At 32.9% G+C, this 23,276-nt stretch overlaps 1 protein-coding gene across 2 annotated transcripts in view; it reads right to left on the reverse strand.

Moving 5' to 3' along the window:
- The window catches only part of LOC100163621 (band 4.1-like protein 4), a 171,967-nt gene that overhangs the window by 33,617 nt on the left and 115,074 nt on the right, over positions 1–23,276 (reverse strand). For both annotated transcript variants that reach the window (XM_008182275.3, XM_001952827.5), the window contains exons 7-8: positions 8,582–8,702; positions 8,362–8,449 (exon numbers count right to left, since the gene is read on the reverse strand). In XM_008182275.3, coding sequence (XP_008180497.1) covers positions 8,362–8,449; positions 8,582–8,702 — 209 coding nt within the window. The remainder of the gene's footprint in view (positions 1–8,361; positions 8,450–8,581; positions 8,703–23,276) is intronic.

Consider the following 23,276-nt stretch of genomic DNA (forward strand, 5'->3'; position numbering starts at 1 on the left):
ATTTTGATTTCTATAGTATACTAGCTGATCCTGTGCACTTCGTTTCCCGGCAACCAATAATAATTATTATAGTAGCTTCAAAACCCATGGCAACCATTTAAAAACAAAAATTTCTATCGGAAATCTCAAAATTCCTGTTTGAGCGCCTCCCGGGGTTGGTTCTCTCCCTTTTTAAATTAGCCTATCTTCTGCACAGAGGTATAATCTATCTATATATATATAAATATCTGATCCCGTTCACTTCGTTGCCCATTAAAATTGCCAACTCTATATGAATAATAATTCTACATATCACCATGGCAACCATTTATATACAAAACATTTTATCGGAAATTTCAAAATAATATATAATTGGTTGCCATGGTAATACGGAGACACCCACCGACGAAAATCTCAAAATAATATATAATTGGTTGCCATGGTAATATGGCGACACACACGGACGGAAATCTCTAAATAATATATAAATGGTTGCCATGGTAACATGGACACACATACTTTCATTTTTATATATATAGATTAGCAACAATTGTTATTATAATATTATTCGCCGTGTTGTACAAAGATAACCAAACAATTATCTATGAAATATGACCACATTTAATAATAATATATATGTCGCATCCACTTAGTGTAATCGTATTTTTCATGAAATGGACATATATTTTATCTATTTCATGAAATTAAAACTCTTATTTTACACTTTGTGTAATATTTTAAATTAATTACATCAATAGGTAACTTTTCATAAAATCGAAATAATAAAATTGATACGATAACAGGCATCTAGTATCTGTTGTCATTAAGATACTAATAGGTACTGTAGAATCACTGTACCTAATACTAATATGTTATCGACACCTGTTATCGATAAATAATCGCATCAATTGTATCCTGATTTACAAATTGGTGATTGCGTCTTAACAACAGTACCTAAAGTAGATCGAGGACCTTTAGATCCCAATAATGTAATTGCAGTTATTGTCAATTAGAAGAAACATAAACTTCACCAACTCGGAACTCAATATGGTTTAGTAAAAAGGTGATTCAATTCAGCAAGTTTGAAACCCGCGACATCTAATTTTTTTAAAAATTACTGAAGTTAATAATGATAAAGAACTCACATTACGTGAAACAGTTTCTCATATTTCTGGGGGACAAGGTTTTTTAAGTTGTACTTGTAAACGCCAATATGAATCAAAACGATGTGCTTGTTTTAAAGCTTCTGTAAAGTGTAACAGTCGTTGCCATAACACTAATATTTGTAAAAATAAGTAATAATTTATTATTTATATAAATAATATTATTATGATGATTATTATAATTATTCATGTTTAATTATATTAGTTGCTATATCATAATAATCTGATTGTATTTTTTCATAACAAATAAGAGTTTAATATAATATGTAGTACTTAAAGATTTCGATTTCACGAAAAGTTACCTATTGATGTAATTAATTTAAAATATTACACAAAGTGTAAAATAAGAGTTTTCATTTCATTAAATGGATAAAATATATGTCCATTTCATGAAAAATACGATTACACTAATTACGATTACGATATATACATATATAAGTTTAAATTTTTACACTCGTGAATACGTTAGTTTTAAATAAGCTTATATACCCATGTATGCAGTTTATAGAGAATGTACAATATACTACAAAATTACTATAACTAAATACATAAAGAACTAAATTAACATAACAAAATAAAACAAAATTGTATAGAAAAATTAAATTTAAAAACTTGTCACAAAAAATATCTAGTTCAGACTATATGTATATGATCTGATCTGATATCAGATAACCATTTTATTTAAATAGATATGCTTTAATTATTTTTATTCAGATAAAGCACAACACTGAATTCATTACTACATGGTCAGATCGTATATTGTATATAATCATGTGCCACGACAAGAGGAGTACGGAAGGCGATATCGTTTTGTTTTCGCGTTTGTACCTATCGAGTGGGTTTCTAATGCAGCCCGCCTCCACCTATATGATGCAGGTCACCACGGTAATATAATATAAGTACATCATAATATTATAAATTATGATATTATTATTATTAGGGCATGGATTTAAATCCTGATTAAATTGTTTTCTACATTTCTCAAGGCATAGCATTCCAAGTAGAAAATTCGTTTGATACGTCAAAAAACGTAAAAGTAAACATGAAACTTTTGTTTTAACTTTTATATTTTTAGCGCATTTTCCTGGAATTTTCAAAGCATTTTTATGCTTTGAGTACCTACCTAGTTTATAAGAAATGATAAAATTTGATAAATATTTACCATATTATAAACTAAAAATAAAAAAGGTGGGCAAGTGGGTGTCGCTCTACTCTACAGAAGGTTACAAGTGGGTCACTGTAATGGATGGTCTTAAATTTGAATTCAATGATATAATATCATTGTATAAGAAAAACGATTCTGAGCGAAAACGGTCAGTCAGTCTATGATATTACTATAAGTATATTTGATAATATTATTTTATGAATAAAGTAATTTATATATTAACCTATTTACGTAGAACCTTGCTTTAAATTTTCAATCCTTAGCTATACAAGTTGAACGTTTTATACATTTTTAACTACAAAATTATTATTAAATTTGACATTTGAAAAGTGTTGTCAAAGGTCGAACTTTACGTCCTTATAAAAAAAATTGTGCCTATTTTTTTTAAATATTTTTCAACTACTATTATAACAATATATCAGAAGCCTTTCATTAAATTTTCACGCTTTTTTACCAAACAAATAAAATTTTATTGATATTTATAGAAAAAAAACAAAAAAAATTGAAAATTGACAATGTCCATAAACAGCTCAAAAAGAGTCAAAATATTTTAAAAATTTTATGGTTTATAGAAAATGAAAATATAAACATTCAGTAAAATTGTAATGTATCTACAGTTATTCGTTTTTGAATATCAATAAAATAAAAAAAACTGCTACATGATAAATCGAGTGAATATCCAATATTGTAAAAATATGAACTTCAAACGTAAAATAATTTGCTAAATTTCGTGATTTTTCCGTATTTTGTCAAGATTTGAACTTTAAATGCTTATAAAAAAAAAACTGTGATTAAGGATTTTTAATATTTTTCAAATGTCATTGTAGCAATACAGTAGGAGCCTTGTATTACATTTTCAAGCTTTTTTACCCAACAAATAATTGACATTCATAGAAAAAAAAACTAATAAAATTGGAAACTGAAAATGTGTCCCTAAACAGTTCAAAACAAAACAAAATATTTTGAAAATGTTATCGTGTATATAAAATGCAAATATAAATAACCAATGAAAATTTCATGTATGTTCATTTATTTAAAAATTACACCAAAACCCAAAGTCAATTTTGTAAAAAATCGATTTTGCGTAAAAATTCCCGTTTTTCCCTAATTTTTATGTTGTTTTTCCTGGCGCTTTTAAAAACTATTAAGAATTTTAAATTTTGATCTCCCCAATACACCAACTTTCCCATTGAAAATCGAAGTATTATTTTGACTACTTATCGTGTACGCAGTCACAAAAAAAATAAAAAATAAAAAAACACACATCATTGTAAAATCAATACATTCATCGTTCCACTCAGAATCTAAAATAAGGAAGTATTATGTATTTCACTTCGTCATATTAATATTATACTATTTGTATTTCGTATTATGTTTAACCCGTATATACCAACAAAAGCAGCGATCTGACAAATGAAATTTCGTCACAGAGAAGTGATACGTATATAATATTATAGTCACATAAATAGGTCATATAATGTCATATTATTTACAACTTGCATCGATGATCGCACGATGACACCAAAATGCTAAATTACGCAAATTTAAATAAAACAAATAAATTTCTGTTTAATCATTTTTATTTTACAGTGTAAACATATTAAAATTTACATGTAAAAAGCTATTTTTAGGCTCATTTTCTGAATTCTTGTAATTATTACTACCAGTGCATGAAACCATATATTTTTTTAAAAGCATTTTTCTTGTATTTCGGGACATTTGAGGACGCACCATATATTAGTTATCGTTTAATATCGTATTCGGTCCACGTAAAACACAGAAGACGGCCGAGAATTTATTTAAATTACACTATGATGACGTGCAAAAAACTGTGCAGACGGAAACAATACGCGACCGAGCTTTTATTTTTCGTCCGTTCGCCACCTGTCCGAAAGCGAACAAGAACCGTCACCGCAGATGTCGACCTTTGTCCCGATGAATAATAATAATAATAATATCGCGCCTTTGAGCGTCGTTGTTGTAGGTATATGCCTCCACCTATACAGTGCGACTCTCGTCGGATGATGAAAATAATAATTCTCTCGGAATATATTATTAGTATACGGCATTAATATCCTCTTAATTCGATTCGATCGCGTCGTTAAAATAATATATATTATTATTATTATTATTGTTTACGCCGACTACGTTTTTAAAGTACCTACGCCACTCGCTGGTTGTCTGTATCGTATTATAGTATACATAAATATCGGAAAACGACAGAGATTTATTTCGTCGGCCACCGTCTGCAGGTTCGAAATTATCACCGCCGTTGCTTCTATTTCCTAAACAGACCGTGCTTGGTACTTGAGCGTAATTTATGCAATTATATGCTGCTCGAGTATAATTACCCTTTGAACGAGCAGAGGATATTATTATAATATCGTACGTTCCGTTCAAAACGCGCAGAGTCCGGATGACTTGTATCATAATATCTTAAAAACCGACTGCGCTATATTATCAAGCATTTTTTGCACCAAAAAAAAAATAATTATTGCGTTTGAACGCGAAATAAATAATAATGTACCGATAGTAATGACGAATCATCTTCGGGTATATACGCCGACCCAGCTGCAGTGGTTGTATAATAATGAATGAGCTTTTCGTATAATATCAATATTATTACCGTCGCGATTTCGGGCTGTGGCAACAATAATAAAAACAATAATAATACTATACCCGAGGAGAACAACAACAATAATAATAATAATTCTGTTCGAATCATTACAAGACCGTTATTATAGTACACGTGGAATTTAAATAAAAATGCGATAAATGTATAAACGGACTAATATTATGATAACGAGCAAAAATAAAATGCTTAAATAATAATAATAATGTTATAGAAACCAGATTTTTTTTAAATTAAAATTTGCATTTAAAACAATATTTTATTACTACACACAGAAGCGGCGTCGGTGGCGTGTAAACTACATATTATTATTATACTATTACAATATTAAATATGTCGTATTATATATATAGAAGCTTTCCTACGCACGCTCTATCGCGTCTCTCCATTGTCCCGGTTTCGTTTGAACGTTAACGATATTATAATATTTTTGATTTACTCATAGTCAAACGACTGTTGCAGAGGTACAGCAGGCGTATATAAAAGTATCTATAAGCGCAAAACTCTGGATTTGAACCAGCACAAAGCTGGCAAGTCGTGGCGTAGATACCATGATAAAATATACGTTTATAATCGCCCGTGTATTATATCGAGTGTATAATTATATACAGAGTGATCCATTCCAAGCATGCTCACCCCTCCGTTCACCATATTTTCAGATATTAATATTTTTATAACAATATAAATACTCTCCCGTATAAACACACACAGCATAACTTTTTTTAAATTTTAAATGGGAACCAAACGATTTAAGAATGCATTTTTAATCATATAATTTTTTTTTTAAATGTTGCTGTATTTACGCCACAGTTGGAACGAGTATTTTATAGGTTATTAAATAATGTATAATATATACTCATAAATAATAATAATAGCCCTTGAAAATGGTTTTAAGAAATTATAAAATTTATGTTAGATTGGATCAAATGACAAATATTATACTCGCACAATTCTTACAAATTATAAAAATCAGACTCATAAAATATATAATACATAATAATACATAAGTCTAATTTTTAAATAATCATAGCCCTCAATCTCCAAAACATATTATAATATATTGTAGGAAACTATCAATTACCCTTAGTACCTATATAAAGTTAAATTTGTGGTTTGTATACAACAACATTTTTTTTATAAAAAGTCTTATAAGAAACGGGGTGATTTTATCGTTTAAAAAAGAAATTGATATCACCTAGTACACAAGACAATCCTTAAATGGTATGAACATTTTTAAAAAATTAAATTTTGAATAGATTATTAATATTATTACCATCGAACGAAAACATGGGTTCTAGCTAGCATTGTTGCAGTGAATCATCCTGTATATTCACAATAGTGTATCAGCAAGGACAGCGCGTGGGACAGTGTAGTGTTGTCGTGGACGTATTTAACGTGTAATATCGTAAAAGTCGGCGTGGAAACGGTTGTTATAATAATAATAAAAAAAAATACAAATAACATTGTAGTGATATAATTGTTGTTGTGTAAGCCGCACACGGCCGTCCGGTATAGATTCGCGTGTACCTATAGTACCTATACAGTTGTGACAAGAGCGAATTATTTATGTATTGTGCGCGATTGTTGATATAAATTAAACGGCCACTGAATGACAACCGCCATAAATATTATGCGCCGAAACGACTTTGTGTGCATGTGTGTGTGTACGCGCGTGGGAAGCATTTCAGTACCGAATAATAATTATAACAACGTCGTTACCGATACGATTTATTCGCGCACGCGCGCGACACAGAAACGAAAAACCGAATTCATTTACTATAGCCAGGTAGTAAAAAACTAAATTAAATTTAAAAAAAAAACATGCAAACGGCATTTATTTCGATTACCTTTTTATGGGCGCGGGCTGGAGCTAAACGACGGCGGCGGTGCTGGACGGTGGCGAGAGGAATGCGTGGATGAGGATCGATTTGCTGCAACGGCGCAAGTTTAATTCTATAATTTGTTCAGGAACGGGGGAAAAAATAGGGTTGTTTAAGTTCAAAGGACTAAACACCACCGCGCGCGTATCTACTGTAAATAAAAAAACACCCCGCCCCCCACCCGTAAAAGCTCTCGCGGAAATAATTGAAACTTTATGGGCGGGCTACATATATATAATACCTATAATGTATAATGATTAAACCTGCTCCGAATATCGTTGCGCCTGCGGTGTCAGCACAGAATTATTACTATAATAGCCGTGAGCCCGGGGGGTCTAAAAGTCAACGCGACTTCGAGAGCATACAATTTAGAGCGGTCCTTGATAGTTATCAATTAAATTAAAAATGTTCATTTTCAACGTCTTAACTCATATTTTATACTTGCGAAATTATATTATTATACTCCTATTGGCCATTCCACGAAAACAAATTTACCGTAAAATATGAAACCATTGTAACGACGGAAAATACTTAAAGCTCGAATAGACAAATTTTATAAGACTTTGATGTATCCCTACGTACATACTGCACCTACTTCCATCGTTGGATTCATTTTGTGGACATTTTTTTTTTTATCTATGGACTGTTATGATACCACTTAGTAAGAATTAGTATAACTTAGTAAGACATCAAAATTAAAATGTACCCAATAACTTAGGACACCTCCTTATTTTATAAAATGTACATATTGTTTTTACATTTATTTGTTTTTAAAACACTTATCGGCGATAGATATAATATTATTATAACTATATGGCGCGAAGGCCGCGAAACGCAGTTTTACATTCGCAAGTTGGTTTAAATAATTCATTATAAATCATTCTCGCGTGGGCTGCTGTAGTAATTTATCATAAACTAACTAACCTATACGACGATTCACATTCACGGGCGCATTTAAGGATCTCTTTCAGTGATATTTTCGATTGGTATTAATAAAACGAAAGAAACTCGTCATTTTTCCGGTCGCTAGATTTTCTCTGTGTATGAGCATTCTCCTACGACGACGTTTACCCGCGATATAATATTATAATAATATAGACGTGTTCAACCGCTTCGTATGATATTATTGTAATACATTTGGTTGTCTAAAATGTTTCAGATAAAATAGACAGGTACCATAGGTACGCGTGTTAAACGCAACGACTCGTAAACCACAATAATTATATAGCGTTTTGAGAGAACACATTATTATTATTATTATATAATAATATTACAACAATAACGTTGCGGCGGCGTTCACCACTCGTGTGCCGGAGCAACGTGATGCACAATACGTCGGGTGTATAATACAACACATTTATGAATATCACGCACACACTATACTGCGGGGAGAGTCGTATGAAAAATAATTTCCTTTCCCATCTTAAGTTACGCGTACCTATATAGTATATTAGTATATATACATTGTAGCGTTTTTTTTTTCAATACTGCGTACCTACGCCTAACCCCAACGGCGGAAAATATGTATTAAACTGCACTCACCAGTACTGGGTGAAGATCGACGCCGTACATGTCCAGCCACTTGACTTTATCCAAGAAATTCAGCTCGGCAACTGCAGGCACTTGACCCCTGCAAAATGGCTGTCGTTAAGTAATCATAAAAAAAATAAAAAATAAAATAGAAAACAAAAAAAGTAACGCAATAGGTAAGCGAGCACGGCGAGGGCGAGGGAACGTTTAGTATATGGCGCTCAGCACTTACGTGAGTTCTTTGTGTATTTCTCCGATTCGGTTCTCGAGCTCTGCGTTCTGATTGGACACGAACCGGAATTCAGACACGTACCCGAGGGTGTGTCGTCTAGGATCGAAATCTCCTAGTTCAGCTGTAACAAAATATCGTCATTATTAAAATCAATAATAATATATTATATAATGCATCATTACTCATTAGGTAAGAATTATTATTATAATGTGACACTTAGCCATGAGAAAATTCCCGAGAATTTAATTTCATGAAATTTCTTCGGAAAATTCACTGAAATATTCCCAAGACCGCGAATTCACTGTGAAAATTATAATTTGCCTACCTACACATATTGTTCATATAATATTGTAACGGTACACCGATCACGCATTATAAAACGGTCCTTTTCAGGACCACCGATCATAGACCAGTAAAAGCCACACACACTACCGGGACAACTTCACACCCACATTATAGGGCCCTAAGTTGTCCCCCACACTTAAGACCGAGGACTACATGTAGAAGAGACTCTCACGAGTCCAAAAACATCATCCCCACACACGTAACCCTAAAACTGGGCAAGTAAATTCACTTGCCGTACCGAACGCAAACACAGCCGCCCGTTGCGGCAGAACACGGTTTAATAGTCGGTACGGCAAGCATTATCAGTATTCCATCAACCGTCCTACCTTCATCTAACAAGAAACCAGAAGGAACGAAGACAACCAGAAACAGCTATAAATCATAGCTGTGAATACCGACGACAACCAACACGGCCCGACATCAAGTGTCCGCCGTGATCCGACCGGCACCATCGTACGACGACGACCACCACAAGTAGCGGCTAGAGCTTATACATCGAGCTACGATTACCTACCGACGACAACCACCGTAGCCCAACATCAAGGATTCGACTTCTTCCGTGCGCCGTGACGAATCCAGAGCTTAAGCACGAACACACGCCCGAAATACCAGGGTCGTAGCCAGCAATAACCGGCGTAGCGGTCAGCACACACGCCGTTGACGACACCATTAACGCCGAGACCAACAGCCATTTAAGTACTTATTATACCATCTCGGCCCCCCCCCCCCCCCCCATTGACAACTTTATTAAGTTGTGTCAAAAACCCGGGTACGATATATCACTGTAGCCGCTTCTTTTGAGTCACGCGCAGTGATATATTGACTCCGTCCATACCGACGACTGTCAACGTTGGGACCACCAAACATTCCCCGATACTGTACATAGGACCTGGCCATCGCCGGTCGTTCCGAGCTCTCACAGCGACGGTCCGCCGATCAGGCCGGCCGTCACACCCGTGATCCTCACTGCCCCTCCTCATTGTATAAAATCTAAACATTATACAAAATATAGAACAAGATAAGTTATATCAATTATAAAAACTTGTTATTATTTAGGACGCCGATCCTTTGTGACCGTGCCGTCTCAATATGATTCAAAATAAAACATAAATTGTATTTAACTTATGCGGAACATTATTGTGGGAGAATAGGAAGATTTTTGAAATAAAATATATATTTATAAATTCATATTATAGGTAAAAGTAAAATTCAAGTTTTTTTTTAATGACAGTCATCAGTGTTGAGGAAATACGATTTTAAGTTTATGTGAAATAAAATACAGTTTCTTCAGATGCTAAGTCCAGCTTAGCATACTAAGAGATAGGTGAATATTTCCGAATGGAAACAATCTTTATTCCCGGTAACGTTTATCGAGAAATATTCCTAGTGGCACATCACAGTCTGTGACAGGGCCCGAATATATGCATGTCAATAATTTCGGCGGTATATTGTGCACACCCGGAGACTATAAAAATAATATATATAATGCGTTATTATTGTGCACATCATCATCTTCACCACATTAAAATAACAAAACGACGACATGTACCTATATTGTATTGTATGTGTATATTGTAGGTACCTATCTGTATTCTGCAGTATATCATATTATATTGTGCTCGCAACTTTATTTATAATCGCAGTCGTAATAAAAACGTGTACGAGACACGCGATAAAACCGTCTGCGGTGAAATTTATAGACGGCGGGTCCGTAGTCTTTTATTCGGTTTTCGGCGACATCGTATTATAATAATAATAAAATCGCGTTTCGGTCGGTTTGGACTTATATTAAAATAGTGTGCTGCAGACGGGGCAAGAGAGCCGTTGTGGAGACGATACACCCCACCACCCACCTTATGAACATTACAGAAGCTGAGCTGGATGCTGGAATGAGGATGAAATTTATCACTTTTCAACTATGGTCTGCGTAAATAAATTATTATTCCCTGGTTTTGTAAATTCTTCAAAATATGACCTGCTAAAAACAAATCTCCATAAACGTCCGAAAAATCAAACTTAAACGACGTAACATAACGAATTTTGGCTTAAACGTTTATTCACGTTTTTTTTTTTTTTTTTTTGGTGAGCCAAGTGAGCTTGGTGATCTTTTTTTTTAATTTTAAAACGTTTATTATGTCTTATACAGCATTTTGTTGTTAAGTTATTGAAGCGTGCTCTCGAAGTGGAAACGTTATCGCGTTTTACCCGTTTTGAAGTACTTCCGAGTAAGTCCGACTTACAACCCGCAGTGAGTATTAAAAAGTTTATAATCTCTGTTGCTGCACTGACCTAAAACTATTCCCACAGTATGCAGCTTCCATCAACTGTATAGTTAGAATTACGATCAAAAGAATAATAATGACTTCGTAGCAATTCGATCGGAACATAATATACAGATCGGTTACATACACACACACAAACAGCACACGCCCTTTTTATTAGTATAAATAGAAAATATTAGGTTTCTACATCGTTATCGAAGATCGAGCGTTTCGTGTGCGTACTGCAGTGTATTAAGTCATATGCCAGACGACGTATATATAATAAAATAAATAATAATAATATATCGCGTTATATACGCACCGAATTACGTATATAACAGGACATTACAGGAGACCAACGATTTTTATTAAATTGTTTTCGTCTCGCAACAACGTGAAAGCGCCACGAAAAGTCGACCACGGCTGGGCGCAAAAGTCGTCCCCCCCCCCTTCACGTGGGGTGAAGATAATATATTAGCGCGTCCGCTCTTCCGCTAATAATAAGCACCTCGATTTACACAATATTTATGGCCGAAATCGGGCGGTCTCGGGTCGATCCTTATTGCTTGCCATTTACATCGCGGGCGAGCAGTGCCGTGGAGGCGGTAATAAGAAAAAAACCCGCCAAACGGAATAAACAACCCCCTTAACAAAATCATATATTTTATCTTGGCCGCTATATACGCGTACATTATATATGCTATACCATTACTTCTACTGCGTTTTCTTACTATACAACTGTTGTACGGTATATATGTACACGTCGTGGGTGTATACGCCATGTGATTTTTTTCTCTTAACGCGAGACACTTGTTTTTTCCGAGTCTTAGGTTCAAAATGTTTTCGTCGCTCGCGAAGTACCACCGCGCCGCCTTCACTGAAGTACCCATAGGTACATTATTATACGGCTGCGTTTATGGTCGTTTTTGGAGCTCGGAGACCTCAACACGATGACGACATACGTACACCGCATTTTTAGTAGTGCAAACTCCAAGACATTAATATTTAATTTTTTGTATCTTCATTTAACGGTAAGTATTATAGTATAAGACTTTATACCACAAATAGTTAATTACGAATTTATCTGCCGCGATCGCATGACAATATATTTTAACGTTTGATTATTTACGTCCATGCGTAAGAGCGGTATACCTATTATTTATACTTACCAACTTATACTCATCTTTCATGACACTATAGACACATAATACAGCGCGGACTTCACTGGCTATTTTCCGAATATGTGTACTGAGAAAGGATTTTCAAAAATGTTGCATATTTAAAAGGGCCCGCACAAGGGGATTTGTTAGTTTAACGAAAAACGAATATTTTTTGTACATGTGTTTACTATTGGTTACTGAAGATATAAAAATGATCAATTAGTTATCATAAATGGATATAATTTTTGACCTGTATTTTATATTTGCTCAATCCCACCAAAATTATTGTGTTTAAAATCTGCAGTGTAGTTTACATGTAGGGTTAGATCCACGGACATTAACTATTTAATTTGTCACGGGCAACGCCATGCGGAATCAGATTGAAATACATGGATATAACTAGGTGTATTATTTAATTACTACGAATTTTTTTTATTTAAAATTATTATACAGTCCCCATCGTAAAACTCCGATCCGCAAAAATGACACTCGAAACGAATGTCTTGCGCGCAGGTAAAATCACAGTGCGTTTGGTATGATAATATATAATCATTATAGCGTTGACTTTACATGATAATATAATATCACGCGTGTGTATCTATACAGTGGTAGGGTGTAGCGGGTGGAGTAGTTTATGGCCGGTGGGTTGATGGTTCGGCCGAGGGTCCTTTTTCAGTTATTACTCACATCGAGTAGATGCATACGGTTGTGAAATTTGCCGGAAATCCGTGCTCGCGCGATTGGAACCGTTCATTTTGCCGAGACGGATTCGCGCACGCGTGGAAGGACCCGAAGTTATCACGATGCTGCATTTTTTATTATAGAAATGTTTTTTATTACACGTCGCCCGGCTAACGCCATTGCCAGTTTTCGACCATCGGAATTGATATTTATTACCAGACCAACGTGTGTGTGTGTAATTTTACCTACCGTTCACGCGGACACACATACCTATATGTACATTATATGCGTGTTCGTCGCGCGTCCATTGAGATTAATTTACCCCCGCGGGCGCCGGAAGAGACCCATTAAAACTTCATAATAATATAATATACCTACCGGATTTACGCGCCGGCTCTGCATTTGGATAAATTTACGAGCGGAGAGTGAAAATTGTAATACGAATATGCAGCGAAAAACAAAACAAAACGACGAAAAAAAAGTCTAGAAACCCACTGCGCGAAGAAAACAAAGCGATTTTAGTTTTCATTTTTAGCGTTTTACCACCGACCGGAACAATGTGCTGCAGAATTCCTCGCCGGGCGTCCGTTCTCAACCGTTTTGACGGGTTTTTGTGAATTTTCGACTAGACGACTTTCCCGCCAAGCCGGGAAAATACGACTCGAAACTTCCGACTCTGCGAGTCCTGGAATTTGGCTTCGAATCCAACCCTCTTCATCCTATATAAACGCATCCTCGTACACAATTCCTATTTAAACGTGTAGGTACTTATTATGTTTGAATCGGAAAAACAATTTTATTCGCGTACTTACTCTCACCTAACCCGTGGAAAATTGAATTTTCCTGGTAAACCGATGCCATACAAATTTATGCAAATTGCTTGATAAATATTTATAGAAAATTTGCAAAATTTGAAATCGACGCGGGGTTGGAAAAATATAGGTACACTTGATTTTTATTTTTATTTTTGTGACTAATGAAAAAATTAATTTTTTATTCTCTGGTAAAGTTAATTACCGGTATCGAATAGAATGCGATGCAATATAAAAAATCTATTTTAAATACCAATTTTGCTGTATGAACAAATCAAATGATTGAAATTGTTTAGGTCCATTTGTTATATGGACCCATAAACACGTGTAAATTATGTAACAAAACGTTCAAACGGTTTGAATAGTAATTAATTATTCATCTATAATGGTCGCTATGCAGTAAATTATTTGAAAAATAATTCACTATAGCGTATATAAACTAATTAAAAATTGCTAATATAAGCGAACCGGCGACTTGCTAAAAGTAATGGCAACAGTAATTATCTCAACGTATACGCCAATATTTCTTTGTAAATAAGCTCGAAAATTTCATAATAAATTCAAGAATAATAAGCACCGGAAAAGAAAATCAAATTAACGCAAACCCGCTTCGTCGCATCCCTTGTTTTCGTATAGGTAAGTACCAAGTGTATACCATTTTAATATTTGGTATAAATCGGAGTATAACCACTATATATATATCTCAAGTCCTGCAATATTTTGGTGTTATAGGTACTCCCCATCACTAAAATTGGACCGCAAATATTATTATATTAACAACAATGCGTTAAAGCCACCAACTCAGGAGGTTGCTCGCTTTGAACTACGTTTTCTATTATAACAATATAATCGCGTAATTATTAAACTTTTAATAGAATAATTTATTCAAACCCGGCTAAGCTCTCCCTGAACAACGCAACAACGCAATAAACACACATTGTGTTTCGTTCTTCTCCACCGCCGATTATGGCTTAAACTTGGGCAGTCACACACACTAAATTATTAGACCATGGTCGTACTTAAAGTGTGACAAGTATATTATTTTTGTATCATACACGCACATGTTAAGTGTTAATGTATTCAATATAAGTTTAAAAGAATGGTTATTTACCAGAAATATTCTGACGACCACATTTCCAGTCCCGGAAAAAGCATTCAAGTTGACGAGTAAGTATATTAGCACGAGTGTAAAGAATAAAGATAATAATATAAAGGTAGATATATTATTTTACAATTAATGTATATTTTACACGAATTCTATTAAAATACGTCTTTATATCAATCAAGTATTTCGTTACTGATTCGACATTTCAAAAGTACTTTTAGGTGTTTTAAAAAGCGTGGGTGGTATTAATAATTATACAATAAAATGACATCTAACTTCGAGGTGTACGCTCGATGAGACGCGAGAATAATAATACAGTAGGCTGCCACGTTATTGAATAATATTATCAATTAATTTATTGTTTTTGGGACCCGCACGAACAACAGTTGTATCGGAAATAATAATCATTATAATATCGTCATAAGACACATCGTCGAAATTTATCGGAAGAGCCGGGAATTTATTCATTGGTGCACAGCTGTGGAGAGACGAGGGGCACGCGAAGCGATTAAATTCGCGCGCGCACACGGTCCAGCGATCCTAATCCCCGGCGCAGTTAAATTGCCTATAGTAAACGCCGGGTCGTTTCGATTTCCATAATAATATTATTGTTGTTGTTGTTGTTGTTGTTGTTGTCGTTGTTGTTTGTATTATTTATTATTAGGACTGTCAATTTGTAGAAAAATGCATTATTTTTAGCTTACTGTAAAACATAGCTCCCTTGACACAAAGTTTGAATTAGGTATCTACTCGAATGACTTCAATTTTGAAACTTTTACTTTGCATTTGTTGAAATTTTTATTTTTAGGTTTTTTTTATTTCAATTTTGAAATTCCTGCCAATATTAAACTTTTTTCACATATTTTATGAATTAATATTCAATTTTCGTATAAAAAATATTTTACAATTGTATGCTCTGTACGCACGTCGTACTTCATTAACAATATTTTATTTAAAATATTAAACACATGAGATAGAATTGTATATTATTTTTAAAATATGATTCTTTAGTATAGTTACAGTGCATTTTATACTGCATTTTTCAAGGCTTAAAATGCATTTTTTAAGGTATTTTAATGCATTAAATTCATAGATCTACTTAATATTGTATTCCTCTCGTCGCAATACGCTTATTCACGATACTATATAGTGCGCTTTTTGATGGCGTAATAATATTTACGCAATTATCTTAATAACTGCTATCGACCCTGCCAATTTTAAAATGATTATACTAGATAATAATATTATATTAAATATAAATAACAGCAATTTCATCCCACGATTCATTTGTGTTAATGTTATGAATTTATATGCTCCCGTGTTTTGGCAAAGATTCAATATGATGTTGTTATTATTGCCATCCTTATTATTAATATTATTACTATTATTACTATTATTATTATTATTATTATAGTTATTACTTCTTACTATTGTTTTTGGTCGCTTATACGTAAGGCGAATGCTTGACAAAACTTTATTAAAATAATATATCGTATGGAGCTCGCTGAAAAACGGTTTTTGCTGACTTTCTCTGTCTCCGACATTTTAATTATGAAACGACTTTTGAATAACCGATGTTGTCAAAACAGTATATACGCGTATTGGCGTCTGATGTAATGATAATCATTATCGAAACTATTGTACATTTGTAAATTACTAATTTTAATAATAATGTCGCGAAAATCAATTTAGCAGTGAAACCCGATAAGATTATATTTTCCGACCTGTTCAGAAGTTACCTACTCCAGCGTAAACTATCGATTTTATTCAGATTTCCACAAAACATTTTCGGCAACCCCAAAATATCATAATATATTTATTATGTTTACCGTAGAGTCCATTGTTTGTACGGGATAGTGTAAGGTTTTCGGAAAATCACCTATTTACAAAGACACATACAATTTTGAATAATCGTATTCGAAATAAAAAAAAAATTACACTTATGTGTCTGAATCATAAGAGTAATTTATAATAATACACTTTGATATTGCTCCACAATTACATCCTGATAATCTACATACCTTTATTATTGTACCAAACTTAAAAGTTTTACTAAATTCTAAACCAAAAATTGTATATATGTACCTTGTACAATACCTTTAGTATGGCATACATAAATCGTAATAATGTAACCTAAGTTTTAATACTAATGTGCAAAACAAAACCGTTAAATTATATTTTATACCCGCAATAATATTCATCATAAATCTTATTAAATATCGGTTATAAGATCCTATATACAGCGTAAAATAATATTTTATTAATTAAAATAATTCAACAATAAATACATACATATTATAGTAAAATAGTAAATTTACCGTCAATTATTTTGTGTAGTTTATGATAAATTAATATTAAAAATAATACACCCATCATTGTAAAATCCACTCAGAATCTAAAATTTGCGGAGATAAAAGTGTCATTTAATATCGAGTATATAGCATTTCGCAGTATTCGAATAACTATTTAATTTATTTTTACGATTTCTATGATTTTTTATAGATCTTCTAGAATATGCATAGAAATAGTAATTGACTGTGGTAAGTATATTATTAAAATTAAAAATTAAAAATTAAATAAACCCCACTCATAGGTGTAAGAAACAACAAAAATATTAAATAAATAAATTATATGTGGTTAAAAATAAAAAATGTACAAGGAAGTAATGGATAATATTTTTACGTTTTCACATTGTGTTTCATAAAAACTAATAATTAGAAGAAAAAAAATACAATTTTTATTGCATGAACTCTGCTAGACCTTATTTTATGTTTTAACCATTTTATTCGACAATATAAAGTGATGAAATAAAATTAATTTAATTTCCCGGAGAGTCACTTGTTCGGCGGAATCCAATGTAAATAACTAACCGTTCTTTTGGCAACCGTAACGGATATTCTTACCGCCCACTTTTGGAGTGGTTCGGCCGAAAGGGGTTTTTATATTTATTTTTTTCGTTCACCATACCATTGTGTTGGAAAAAAACATTATTTACCATGTGAATAGAAGAACAATGTTGTATTTTTCCCGAGTGTGTCCGAGGATTTCCTCTTCTCATCGAAAAAGGGGGATTGTTCGGGTCGGGGATAGGACGAAAAAGAGAGAAAAATAATACAAGACCGAATTCTGACGGTCTCTGCGGTTCGGATTGTTAATATTTTTTATTGAAAAAATCAGAATGATAATAAAAATTCCACTTTCCCGCACTATATTTAATATTACATATATATCATATATATCTGTATACCAGTATATTTTTGTATCAACAGTGACCGGCCTCTTTTGTGTTCGCCTATAAAAAAATTACAAACCCACTGTATATATTTTCATGCTGGGATTTATCCAACGTCAACGTTTACAGCAATGATATGTGTGTATAAGAGAGAGAGAAAGAGCGAGAGAGAGCATTTAATTGTCGCCCCTTCCATCTTGGCATGACCATCATTGTGTGTTGATGATGGGAATATTAAAAAACTTTTTACACAAAAAACAGAATATATTCTTATATCACTGCAGATGACTCTTGAGTCATAATATGAAGGCTGCAAAAATGGCTAAAGTTAGATCAAGTATCTACTATATAGCCCGCGAGGAAAACGAACTAAAAAAAACGTTGACAAACTTTACATAACAAAAAACGTATTATTGTAAACAACACAGTTGGAATAATAGAGTGCTAATGATGATAGTGGTATTGAATAGAATCATCTGAGTATCTGACCATTGACTCCGAAAACAAGCTATAATATTTAATTATATTTGACTACATCTGCAACAGCCAACAGTGTCAATCAGTGATTGTGTAAAAAAATACATAAAAAGTTCCACAATTTTATCAAAAATTCGTCTAATCTAACCCACTTAAAAATAATGTTGATTCTTATAAGCACTATATATAGTACCTATAAGGCTATAAGTATATAAATGATTTACTATAGATCTCAAACTTCAACACGATATTTGATCGATCATATTTTGAAATTGTAGAAGAATGGTAGAATATATAAGTACGGCCTACCTACAGCATTTTATATAAATCGTATTAACATATTATATAAAATATTTTTTAAAATAATTTAAAGTTGATCGTCGATAGTTGTTCAAGGGTCTTTAATAATCACAAGCTTAATTGTTATAATATAGAAATAGTAGTAGGTAGTAAGTACTGAATACAAAAATATGCATGGTACTATAACTAAACAAATGTAATGAAACAGACCTTGTTCGTGGAAAACAAATGAAATGGATAACATCAAGTGACTATATATACATAGATTTTACCTCGTTCCTCCTGTACAATGAAAAACCCTATCTCATATATAGGTTAAATTCGGAGAAAGAAATATAAAAAGGAAAAAAACACCGTCTCGTTCCAGACGGAAATAAAAAGAAATGTTATTATTACTATTTGTTTGAATGTGCGATTTTACACCCATATTCACACTTGATGGCTTATGTCGTGGAAATTCATGAATTTCCACCGGTTTTTACGACTGTATCTTGAGTTTTACGCGCGTCGACAACACCAAAAATGGTGTTTACTTCTCGTGCCCATAACAATATCCGTACGCAAACAATTTTTGTTCCCTTTCAGTTTCCGATAATCATCGCACAGCGCAGGTATCCCGAATAAAATATAAACTCGACGCGATTTTATTATGAAACTCTATAATCTATATCTACGGTATTTTTTAAACGGAAAAATTCTCAGTAATTCAGCAATATTCACCTCAGAATAAATATATTTTTTACTGTAGATATTATAGGTGAATAGTAATTAATTATTACAAATTGTTACGAAAAAATTACTTAAAAATATGTTTTAAATCTACTCTTACAAAAATACGGGAAAAATTAACTAACAATTTCATTTACATTATGGTAGACGACACGACTGATTCTAGAGGGCTGTATATTTGTAGTTTAATTGTTGGGATACTTCATCCAGAAATAATGCCTACTTCATTTCTGATTTCTTGCAAAGAATTGAAAAAAACCAATTATGAAACGGTTTCTCGATTTGTGAATGATAGTTTAATGGAATTTTTTGGAGACACGTTATTTTAAGGCAAAATTCTGCTGTTTATTAGCGATGCGGCGCCATATATGATAAAAACTGGAGGAGCATTAAGAATATTTTATTCTAATATGATTCATATAACTTGTGTTGCCCATGGCTTAAACCGTGTGGCCGAAAAAGTTAGTGACATTTTTCCGGGTATAAATAAACTAGTAAATAATGGAAAAAAAATGTTTTTAAAAGCACCTCATCGTATAACTGCTTATAAAAATTTTATAGACTGTCACCTTCCTCCAGAACCTGTAATAACAAGGTGGGGAGCATGGTTAGAAGCTGCTTTGTTTTACTCTGAAAATTTCAGTAAATTTAAAGAATTGGTATCGAATATAGAAGATGACACCCAATATGTCCAAAAAGTAAAATCCATTTTGAGTACTACATCAATTATATTTGATTTAACATTTATTCGATCACATTTGTCCGAGTTGCCAAATTCAATTACAAAACTGGAAAAACAAAATTCAACTTTAAATTATCAAATAAATGTAGTTGAAACAGTAAGAGATGGACTTAAAACAATTGAAAATGAAAAGGGACAAATACTATATGAAAAATTCAAATCAGTATTTGATAAAAATCCCGGATACAATATTTTAAAACTGTACAACAATTCGATAAATGGAAATGTTGTAGATTTGAAAGAAGATCCTGCTATTATAAGCTGCTACAAACAATGCCCGATAACAAGTGTCAACGTAGAACGTGTGTTTTCGCAGTTAAAACACATATTAAGTGACAGAAGACATAATTTTAAAGAAAAAAACTTGGAAATGTACATGATTATAAATTTTAATCAAATATTGTAAAGTCAGTTATATACAAATTGTCAGTTTATTATTATTTTAATCAAATATTGTAAGGTCAGTTATTAGTTATTACTTATTAGAATTAAAATTAGAAGTACCTATAATGAAAATTTTGTTTTTGCACGTTTTTGCACATTTTAACATTTTAATTGCACATTTTTTAGATTTTAGCTGCACAAAAATCCGGTCTTTAGTAATAATAAAAAAAAATGTTTCAATACAACTACTGCAGTTGTTGTTAGATGTGGAGGAATATTACATAGGTACCTATACTACAGGGAGACATTAAGTACCTAGGTACGTTATAATAATATTAGGTACATTATTTTACCTGACGCCGTCGTCATTCTTCCTCATAAAATCGACGAAACTGCAGTGTTTAATCTTAATCACAATCGTGTCTAAATACCACAGCACGCGGTGTCGGACGTGATCCTTTACATTTGGATGTATAACCGTAATAAAAAATAATGAAATGGGGGCCGGAGAAAACTCATTTGTGGCGTAAATTCGGGAGATTTATCTTGAACATTCGTTTTTAATTTAGTTTCGTGGTGGGCCCGGCCGCGGTCTCTTATTGTGCATCATAATTAATGTGGGCTGAAAGGGGGAGACCCCCCGCGGACGGCGTTATCACAGTTATGCGTTTCAGCTAGACATGCGATTTTCATATTTTACACCAAGTATATTATGCATATAAAATTAAATTATACCTAATATTACGTTGTATTATGACACAGTGTATGGGTATTAAATTTAATTAATGCCCGGGCGGCGATAAAAAAAATAAACATGATTAACGATGAGTAATAGTTTTACAAATGCGTAACTAGTTTTAAATTTTAATGTTTACTACGCCATAATTAATATATTATAATAATATTTAGAAACATCCCTCCCGTTGGCGGAAATCGCGGGGGCTTGTCTCGCTCAAATGGCTTTTAAACCCCCCCCCCCTAGAAACAATTGAAAATTAATAGTAATATTATGTTCCATTATAAATATTGTCAATAGAAAAGTTGTGTACAAAATATACTTTTGTAACAAATTGGAATATATTTTGACTGAAAAAAAATTCTTTACATTCCTTAAAGTTCTTTGTAAAAGACAACAAGCTTTCGGGCTTTTAAGCATAAATTAGTAAAACCCGATAGATGGCTTTTGCTGCGTAGTTAGGATGAGTTCAATAAATCACAGTAGGTTATACGACAAAAACAGTTCTGAGCGAAGAGGACGGACAATTTGAACTTAAAACGCAAGTAAAATTGTTTATTACAGAAAATATAATAACATTTTCAAACCTGAGGTAGGTACCTATTTAAATTGAAAATAAAATAAGTGTGAAATTTTTTTTTTCTTATTTTTAAATGAAATCAACAATCTATACCACTTGGCACAATAAGATGATGTGAAACAGATTTTATACAAATTATTAAAAAAAAATCCTTAATAACATTTATACATACATCGTGACAATTTTGAAAAAAGCAGCCACCCATTAGTAACACTTTCATTTGCTATTTTATTTTTTTATTTTTTATATTTTCATTTATATTTTCAGTTATCTTTTTTTTTTTTTTTAATTTTTAATTAATACTAATTTAAAGTTAAAATTGGGTGCAAATAGATCACGACACCATTTCCGTTTTAACCGTCTCGGAGGGTCGCCAGGGATTGAAGAATTAGGAAGATTTCTGACAAGAGGATTGGGTTGAGTTAAAGTGCGGAGATAGAAACGTTTATAATATGCTTTAGCTTCTTCTGAAACTGAAGGCATTTTAAGGTCTGTATGAATAGTGTAGTTAGAGACATAGGGAGGGGCATTTAATATTTTATGAAGTGCAATGTTTTGAAATGTTTGGATTTTGTTAATGTTGGTTTTTCTTGCGTTTCCCCAAAGCTGTAGGCCACATGTCCAATCAGGCTTTAATAGTGATTTATAGATAAGTAATTTGGTATTGATGTGAGTATATTTATTATTGTTGATGAGGTTTTTAAGAAGGCGTAGGCGTAGGTTTAGATTAATTTTTTTGGACTTATATGTTGGGCCCAGGTCAGCCTTTTATCAAGAGTTAAGCCAAGATATTTAACATTCAAAGCGCTGGGAATTAGAGTGTTATAAATAAAGACATCCGGGCAAGGGGTGAGTTTAAGGGTGAACGTCACATGAACCGATTTGGTTTGACATATTTTAAATCTCCAGTCGGTGTACCACTTTTCCAAGAGGTTGATGTGAGATTGGAGATTTTGAGAAGCTACGACGGGATCAGAGTGAATAGATAAGATTGCCTTATCATCTGCATAGCCGGCAGTTATTGTATTAGGTGTCATTGGTTGGTCTGAGGCAAAAATATTGTAAAGGGTAGGGGAGAGGATACCTCCTTGTGGAACACCAGCTGATATATTGGCTATGGAAGAAAATTCATCACCGATACGAACTTGAAT

Source organism: Acyrthosiphon pisum, chromosome A1, assembly GCF_005508785.2.
Source record: "Acyrthosiphon pisum isolate AL4f chromosome A1, pea_aphid_22Mar2018_4r6ur, whole genome shotgun sequence".
Lineage (NCBI taxonomy): Eukaryota > Metazoa > Arthropoda > Insecta > Hemiptera > Aphididae > Acyrthosiphon > Acyrthosiphon pisum.